Source organism: Rhinopithecus roxellana, chromosome 8 (genome assembly GCF_007565055.1).
Source record: "Rhinopithecus roxellana isolate Shanxi Qingling chromosome 8, ASM756505v1, whole genome shotgun sequence".
In the NCBI taxonomy this organism is placed as follows: domain Eukaryota; kingdom Metazoa; phylum Chordata; class Mammalia; order Primates; family Cercopithecidae; genus Rhinopithecus; species Rhinopithecus roxellana.
The window spans coordinates 51,141,607-51,150,758 of record NC_044556.1 but is presented as its reverse complement, the minus strand read 5'-3'; the positions used below and the strand labels follow the sequence as shown (position 1 = coordinate 51,150,758).

At 44.2% G+C, this 9,152-nt stretch overlaps 1 protein-coding gene across 1 annotated transcript; it reads left to right on the top strand.

Moving 5' to 3' along the window:
- Positions 1 to 269: 269 nt before the first annotated feature.
- Positions 270 to 8,301, top strand: LOC104654605 (3 beta-hydroxysteroid dehydrogenase/Delta 5-->4-isomerase type 1). The gene is made up of 4 exons (XM_010353814.2): positions 270 to 316; positions 447 to 677; positions 4,553 to 4,717; positions 7,080 to 8,301. The coding sequence occupies exons 2-4, from the start codon at positions 533 to 535 to the stop codon at positions 7,889 to 7,891; spliced, it is 1,122 nt and encodes a 373-aa protein (XP_010352116.2). The 5' UTR covers positions 270 to 316; positions 447 to 532; the 3' UTR covers positions 7,892 to 8,301.
- Positions 8,302 to 9,152: the final 851 nt, after the last annotated feature.

The following is a 9,152-nucleotide window of genomic DNA, read 5'->3' as shown; positions in this document are numbered from 1 at the left end:
TTGTGGATCCCAGACAGCTGGTATCAACTGACTAGTGTCCTGTGAAGGCTAAACCGAAGACTCTTTGCCACACTGCAGCATTAGGATGGGACTTCTCTTCCTCTTCCTGGAAAGCATTAGAGATATAACCCAAAGGTCACTATTTTTCTGAGATAAGGGATCCTGCAGGAGGAGAGAGCAATAAGTATGTGGCCAGAGATCAAAGTGATAAGAGCTGGGCCAGAAGCCACAGTGCATAAAGCTTCAACCCTGCCGCAGGGGATGAGGGGACAAGTACTTCTACTCTTCTGTCCAGCTTTTAATAATCTAACTAATGGTTAGAGCTTTTTCATTTTCTTTCAGCTACTCTTGGCAGTGGTAAGGACACAGAATGTTTGCAAAAAAAATGGGGTAGAGGAAAATAAGGCATCTGTGTGAGTGTGTAACCATTTGACATCTCTTTTTAGTCCTCGCCAGGATCACCCTAGAATCAGATCTGCTCCCCATCATCTTCTGTTTCCTGGCGAGTGATTCCTGCTACTTTGGATTGGCCATGACGGGCTGGAGCTGCCTTGTGACAGGAGCAGGAGGGTTTCTGGGTCAGAGGATCGTCCGCCTCTTGGTGGAGGAGAAGGAGCTGAAGGAGATCAGAGTCTTGGACAAGGCCTTCAGACCAGAACTGAGGGAGGAATTTTCCAGTAAGTAAACTTGGGTCATGGGTATGTGGCTCCATCTTAAACCCTGTATGCATGTGGGGGGAGGTGGACCTTGTCTAGCAAGTTATTGAAATTTGAAGCCAAATCTAAGCCAACCTCACATCCAAAGTCATCAAAAAATAAATATTAAATAGTATACAATGGCATAGTGTGAAAGATACTGGATGGGATTTCCAGAGACTGGATTCTGTCCCTGACCCAGAACTTGAGAGGCAGCCGCCTCAGCCTCCAGGCCTCTTTTCTTCTCATCTAGAAAATCCCACACCAGTTCTTATTCTTGTCCGCAACTCTTTTACGTTCTGAAGATTTTGTCGTGGCAATTGCCGTACAACATTCACAAATGACAACATTACACTGGAGACCTCACCAGTGGGTCATTGTCTCTCTAGACCGTGCCAGACTGTGTTTTGTTTTGTAGCTTCCTTAGTATCTTTAGTGAGGGAAAAATAAAAGGAAGTGGAGGTAAAGATGAGTGTATAAGGGTGTGTGTGTGTGACAGAGAGAGAGGAAAACAAAAAGAGAAAGTCAAAGAGAGAGACAATAAGAAAGACAGAAAAATAATGAGAAATATATAGTGAGAGAGAGAGAGCATCAGTGAGAGAGAGTGTGTGTGCACAGTGAAAAGCACAGAGCAGAGACAGAGTAAAAAGCGGTATAAGGCCAGATATGCCTCATTTAGATTTCACATATATGGCTTTAAAAAAAAAAATTTACCTCTGTTGCTCATCATCAAAAACAAATTGATTGCAGAATTTGCTGTGGCAACTCCTTGTACAAATGGCCCCACGAGGCAGGTAGAAAAGGGGTCACATCCAACTGGACAATGAACGCATCAAGGTCCAGAACCATAATGCGTTCATCACAGAGCATATCATAAAGCATAAACCACAGAGCTTTATCCATAGGCTATATCACTTGGTCCCAGAACTGATGCTTGGCAAAGTGGATCTTCAGTCTCTCTCTTTGCCCCTTGGTGTGTCCCAAAATGATTCCCTGTCTTCCTCCCCAACCCAGGGGATTTGGGGGACTGTGTGTCTACATGGGGGTTCTGGCTGCTCAGAGGGTCCTGCCCTGCCCACAGAGAAGCCCTCACTTGACAGCACTCAGGAACCACACCCAGCACTCTGCTTTTGATCTTCTCTGACCTCTTGAAATGTTTGATTTCTTCCACCCTCTGTTTTAATGGTGTCTTTGATAAACAAATATTAACACATTACCAATATTAAATGCTTGTAATCCTTGTGTCTCAGCAATATTTACAATTTAACATCTGAAGCCAGAAAAAAGCAGTGCTCAGCCTAGTGGTATTGTTCCCCTAGGGCAAAAATGCAGGGCATATAATAGATAGGCAGGCGTCTGTATGAAGATAAAAGCAGAGAATCCTTTCAGTGTTCTTTTTGTGCCAGGCACTTGGCCAAAGGTTTGCCTACTCATTTGCTCTTCATAACAACCCCATGAGATCGGTGATATTATCCTCCTTTTTTACAGATGAGGAGATAGAAACAGAGAGGTTAGTTAACTTGTCGAAGGTCCTACAGTTAGAATAAGGCAAATCTGGATTTGAACTCAGACAGACTAGTGCAGCATCTGTGCTCTTAAGCAGTAGTTTGTCTTACAGCTTCTCTGGGCCTTCCTCTAGCCCAGCTTAAACCATAAAAGCGACTCCATTTAGTCTACATAAACCACTTGCCAAGTCTACAGTGCCTTGGAGAAGAAGAGAGCCATGACTTCATCAACAAAGTCCCCTTTCCTAGTCCCTCTAGGACTTCACCAACAAAGTCCCCCCTTCCTAGATCCCTGGGCATCTCACTAGGGAAGAGTCCTTTTCTCTCAGCTTTGGTCTTCTTCCACTTTGACACTCCTTTGAGCCAGTCTGTTTGAAGTGGCAGCAAAGAAGAAGCAGAGGAAGGCAGCAGGAAGGGCAGAGGTGGAAATAGAACCAGAGAACATCTCACTCTCAGGTTGTTACCCACATCGCCACCAGCAGCCTCTTCCCTGACTCCCCCACTCTAGGACCTTCTTGGAGTTGCCTGACAGTGGGAAGAGGTTGGGAGTAGACAAAACATGGCAGAGGCATCAGGAGAGGAAGTAGTCTTGCTTGTACCCCAGGAAGGAATTTCTCCAGCTTTGAATTTTTCACTCTGAATTTTGCTCTCACTGGTCTTTGCTCTTTGTTGCCAATTTCAGTTAAACTGGCTAATTCTTTGGAAAAGAATGATATTAAACAATAGAAAAGTTGATATTAAACAGCCAGTCCTGCACCTGGTGTAGAGGGTACAAGCTTGGAGGCAGGGTGGGCATGTTTAAGCCTTCACTAGAAATGTGACCACAGATCTGTCCCTTAACCTCTCTGAGACTCAGTTTCCTCACTGATAAAGTGGGACTCAGAATACCTAACTCATGAGATAGCAGTAAAAAGAAATAAAACTTCTGTAAGTTGCATACAGATTATAAAGCACAAACAAGTGTAGAGTATTTATCTGAGCTCCATGTAAAATGGTGTTCATTTTAGGAGCTAATTCCAGGTGATAACCCTACTGGCAGCATCACTTCCTGTGGATTTCAGAGGAACCTGAAGACAATGATGTTGTAACCACTGCCTCTGGCTAGACAGCTGTGACGTTAGTTCATTGGTAGTTAACTCATTTTCAGCATTGCTACCTGCTTTTGATGATATCTGATAAGAGTTTTCAGGGAATTTCATCATTGAAGCCCACCCACAATTCCTGAGTAATGGCTCCACTCTCCTCCCAGTTGCCCAAGCAGAAAATTGTAGGTGTGATTTTATATTCTCCTTTTCCTCTCAGCCCAGCTCCAATAGGTACCAGGACCTTCAAGGTAAGGTCTGAAATTCAAACCTGGTGTATCTCTCCCCTCCTCTGCTTCCACTGCTTCCAGTTCTCACCTAAACTTTGGCACAGACATTCTGATTAATCTCTTCATCACCTGGCTTTCTCATATGCCCTATACCAGTCCATTTTATATCCTCAAGCCAAGATTAACTTCCTACACCACAACCCTGCTGCTGTTTCTTTTTCTTGTTTGTGTTTTTTTTTTGTTTGTTGCTTGGTTGGTTTGGGGTTTTTTCTTTTTATTTCTTTCTTTTTTTTTTTTTTTTGAGACAAGGTCTTGCTCTACCACCCAGGCTAGAGTACAGAGCTGTGATCGTGGCTCACTACCAGAAGCCAGAGACCCCAGCCTCCATTTATCCTCCCACCTCAGCCTGCAGAGTAGCTGGGACTACAGGCACACGCCACCATGCCCAGTTATTTCACGTATTTTAATAGAGATGGGGTTTCCCCCTGTTGTCCAGGCTGGTCTCAACCTCCTGCACTCCAGTGATCCATCCATTACAGCCTCCCACAGTGTTGGGATAACAGGCATGAGCCATGGGACTTGGCCTTTTTATTATCTTATTCCAAATATAAATAGGGGGTTTTCTTTAACATGGTGCTGAAGTCCCAAAATTATGATTCCATACATGATTTCTCATTACTTACAGAATTAACTTCAAATTTTCCCTCATACTCTCTACAATCACCCTATTCTCCTTAGAAAATTTGATGAGCTTCCCATGACTCTAGAAATGCTTATATTCCAGGCATACCTGACAGCTCATTGCTCAGATTACTTTTCTAAAATGAGATGGGCGAGAAACAGATGTTTGCTCTTTCCAAATAAGTTGATACATATGCTGATCTGTGCCTTTTTTACTTGTTCCTTCCAGAGAATGTACACCCTCCACTCTAACACCCCGCTCTAACCATCCTTGAACACCTGTGTAACATCACCTTTATCAGAAAACTTCTCAACCGGATCCAGAAATCATTCCAATGACCTGACCTGTGTTCACACAGAGCTCCAGAACAAGACCAAGCTGACAGTGCTGGAAGGAGACATTCTGGATGAGCCATTCCTGAAGAGAGCCTGCCAGGACATCTCAGTTGTCATCCACACTGCCTGTATCATTGATGTCTCCGGTGTCATTCACAGAGAGTCCATCATGAATGTCAATGTGAAAGGTATGGTAGGCTGGGGAGGAGATGAAGCAAGGTGGGGAATTAAGGATCACAAAGAAGGGCAGGAAGGAAAGAGAAGTTTCTCCACTGAACACCTGCTGTGCTCTGGGCCAAGTGCCTTTGTTGATCACTACCAACTAGGGAGTTAAAGACTGCTAACTTTAGTTTTTTAGATTATAAAACTAGGACTGAGAGATGGCAAGTAACTTGTCCAAGGTCTCCCAGGCAAGTAAGCAAGTAGGAGAGCTACACTTTAAACTCACCCCTATGTGACTCCAAAGGCTGTGGAAGCTCTTTCTACTGTGGTTCCAATCAAAAGTCAACTAATCTCTGACTTCAGACTCTCGATAGTCAGCCACCCCTTGCCTCCCGAGCCAGAATCAGACCTTGCAGGTGCAACTGTAGTCACCATTTTGAACCTTGTGTGTAGGCTGATGAGAACATTCAGAGCCCTCCTGCCCACTTCAAAAAAGAAATCCTCTCAAGAGAACTAGCAAAGCTGGTTCACAGAGGTCTGTCAGGACAGAATTATCCAGCACATGCCTTCCCACAAAATTTTTTAACAATAAGATTTTTCCAGTATCAAGAATATAATCTCTTCAGCTCACCACAGGGCCTACTATTCCAGAGCCATTACCAGCCAGGTACCCAAAGTGCACCCTCATTTAATCCTCAGCTCTTAAATGCTTGGGGTTTCCTTTCAAAGTATGGCTTTCCAACTACCTTAAATTCAGACACATTTCCTTAAGGAATCTTCTCATAAAGTCTCACCCTCTGATCTCCAGAGTCCAGTCTCTTCAGCACCATAGCACCCCAAACTCTAATCTGGCCCTCCATATTCAGTCTACTCTGACTCTTTTTCCAAAGCAACCAATAGCTTTTGAGTCTCCAGCACCGAAAGAAAGAAAGAAGAAGGAAGGAAAGAGAAGACGGAAGGAAGGAAGGAAGGAAGGAAGAAGGAAGGAAGACAACAACGAAAGAAAGAAAGAAAGAAAGAAAGAAAGAAAGAAAGAAGAAAGAAAGAAAGAAAGAAAGAAAGAAAGAAAGAAAGAAAGAAAGAAAGAAAGAAAGAAAGAAAGAAAGAAAGAAAGAAAGAAAGAAGGAAAGAGAGAAAACAAAAACAACTTCCAGTTTCTACTTACCCGTACCTCTAGGTACCCCTACTGTGCAAGGAGGGTGCTGAGAGTAACCAGTTTTTTATGTTAATTACTACCCTTAACAGCTCCCAAAAGGAAGGGATATGAAATGACAGGGGAAGTGTTAGAGGCATCTGTTTGCTAGAACCATTACCACTCCCAGACTTAGAAAATACTTCAAAATGTTGGTCATTTCCCCCTTGAAAGTAAACTAACTGCAAATTTTCTCTGCCACAAGATTAATTTTTGAAAACATGAGGCTGTCTCTTCAGAAACTCAAATTGCACAGAGACATTAAAATGGCTAAGAATACAAGAATTTGTAAATAAAAATGATCCTTTGCCTAGGAAACCCCTTCCTTCTTCAAGGGAAGGCACTATGGATACCTGCTCTGCTTCTACACAGCTCAGGGAAGGTTGCAAGCTCCTTCCAGTGCAGGTGTTACCAGCAGAGGACACACTCCTCTCCCCAGTCCTCCACCAGGCTCCACAGGAAACGCCAGGGCAGGGTTTAAAGGAAGGTTTATCACCTCCACTTTACATAACTGGGTGAACAGAGTCACAGCCAGAATTGGGAAGCAGCTTTCCCAGGGAGCACACAATCAGGAAAAGAGTATGTGTTTCCAGCAGCTCCCCACAACCCACTGTTTGCTCAATGACTCCAGCATGGTCCTTGTGACAAAGTTTTATTAGAGCCCAGTGACATGAGAAAAGTACCAGCAATTTCATATATATTGAAGAGTTTATATTGCCCATATACAATGGTGTACGTGTGTGTGTGTGATGTGAATTCTTCAACTGCCCATTTTTGCCTAAGGACTAGAACTGTCCATATTGGCAGAGTATAGCCTCCCGATTTTTCAGATTTCAAATGATCTGACTTCAATGTTACCGATTACAAATTATAATTTTTTAATACCTTTACTTGGCAAAATAAAAAGTGATAACCCTAGGTCCCTTTGCAAAGTTAAAGTACACACACACACGTCCATGAAACCCAAAAGTCTAGAAATTCTTATCTCCAGAACCCACATGTCAGTTCCTCTTCATTTCGGTGTTTTTCCTATGGCTGTAGGATGACGCGCTCTCAGTCAGAGACACAGAAGAAGGTACCCTTGGTCTGTTACAACCACTATATTTGGCAGTGGGGAGTGCCAAATGGATCTGTGCTTGTGGTTGGCCCCTCTTAGGGATATATACTGACACTGACAGTATGCTCTTTGTGGGCAGGTACGCAGCTCCTGTTAGAGGCCTGTGTCCAAGCTAGTGTGCCAGTCTTCATCTATACCAGTAGCATAGAGGTAGCCGGACCCAACTCGTACAAGGAAATCATCCAGAACGGCCACGAAGAAGAGCCTCTGGAAAACACATGGTCTGCTCCATACCCATACAGCAAAAAGCTTGCTGAGAAGGCAGTGCTGGCAGCTGATGGATGGACTCTGAAAAACGGTGGTACCTTGTACACTTGTGCCTTAAGACCCATGTATATCTATGGGGAAGGAAGCCAATTCCTTTCTGCTGGTATAAATGAAGCCCTGAACAACAATGGGATCCTGTCAAGTGTTGGCAAGTTCTCCACTGTCAACCCAGTCTATGTTGGCAACGTGGCCTGGGCTCACATTCTGGCCTTGAGGGCCCTGCGGGACCCCAAGAAGGCCCCAAGTGTCCGAGGACAGTTCTACTATATCTCAGACGACACGCCTCACCAAAGCTATGATAACCTTAATTACACCCTGAGCAAAGAGTTCGGCCTCCGCCTTGATTCCAGATGGAGCCTTCCTTTATCCCTGATGTACTGGATTGGCTTCCTGCTGGAAATAGTGAGCTTCCTTCTCAGGCCAATTTACACCTATCAACCACCCTTTAACCGCCACATGGTGACATTGTCAAATAGCGTGTTCACCTTCTCTTACAAGAAGGCTCAGCGAGATCTGGCGTATGAGCCGCTCTACAGCTGGGAGGAAGCCAAGCAGAAAACCGTGGAGTGGGTTGGTTCCCTTGTGGACCGGCACAAGGACACCCTGAAGTCCAAGACTCAGTGATTTAAAGATGACAGGGATGTGCATGTGGGTATTGTTAGGAGATGTCATCAAGCTCCACCCTCCTGGCTTCATACAGAAGGTGACAAGAGCACAAGCCCAGGTCCTGCCTCCTCCCTTTCACCCAGTGGCCAACTTATTGTCTTCCTCATGTCATCAAAACCTGTGGAGTCACTCGCCCAACAGAAAGCTTTCTGTCTTAATCATATACCAGAGGAAAGACCATGTGATTTGCTGTTACCAAATCTCAGTAGCTGATTCTGAACAATTTGGGATCTCTTTTAACTTGACTGTCTCTTTTGACTACCATAGCTCCATTTCCCCTCTTAAATGAGAAATGATTTCCTTTCTTTTTAATCTTCCATTCCTTCACATAATTTGATAAAAAGATCAATAAATGTTTGAATGTTTAACATGGAGGGAGGTGTGAGTTATGTTAATACATACTTTCCTCCTTTCTCCTTCTTTTTCAGGTGTTGCCATCTCCAATTTAGAAGAGTAGAATAAAACCTGGGCTGGGGAGAGGGCAGAGTAGTAGGAGGGCCAGAAAGGGCAGATGAAGACTGAATAAGCTCTACTAACTTTCAGGCATGTACAACATGACCTACATATGACATATATTACCTCATTTAATACTCATCAGAAACCTATCTGGTGGGGGTGACTAATCCCATTTTACCACTGAGGAAACTTGTTCACAGTCACACTGACTGATTAGCGGCTATGTCTGCTACCAGGGAGTTGGCCTTGAAAGTACTTAACTTTCCACAGAATCACGCTGCCTGAACTGGTCTTGTCAGTGGTACAGCGGAGCACTGGAGTATGGGGTACCAATACTTGGAAGAGACCCATCTCCCTTGGGTTACCTCCTTCTTGCCCAATCCCATGCAGGAGACTCTCTGGAACCCAGGAGAATCCCTGGGGAGCATCTGGAAGGGTTTGAATGTCTTACCAAAAGGCCCTGAGCAGGGGTGAGTGAAGCAAAAATGCCTACAGCCTTCACCTTCAGTGCCGATTTCCTTGAAGCTCTCAAGAACACACCTGGCTATATGTGTGTTAGTCATTCTGATCATACATAACCCTGCATTTCACCCTTTCAAATCACACAGTGAAGCCACACCATGTGTTCCTGGGCAAGTAAAGGGAACAATTTAAAAATCCCCCCAAAATGTGCTTTCTATTCAGCCCAAGAAGTAGAAGTCTACTGTCCCATATCCCCAGATTTAACTGCCTCTCTCTTCTTTCTCCTTCTGTCTTGAGATCA

Excerpts from the sequence above, each read along its gene's own strand:
- LOC104654605 (XM_010353814.2), top strand. The coding sequence starts at position 533 with ATGACGGGCTGGAGCTGCCTTGTGACAGGAGCAGGAGGGTTTCTGGGT. Across the intron at positions 678-4,552 it reads ACTGAGGGAGGAATTTTCCA|AGCTCCAGAACAAGACCAAG; the intron begins GTAAGTAAACTT and ends GTGTTCACACAG. Across the intron at positions 4,718-7,079 it reads CATGAATGTCAATGTGAAAG|GTACGCAGCTCCTGTTAGAG; the intron begins GTATGGTAGGCT and ends CTTTGTGGGCAG.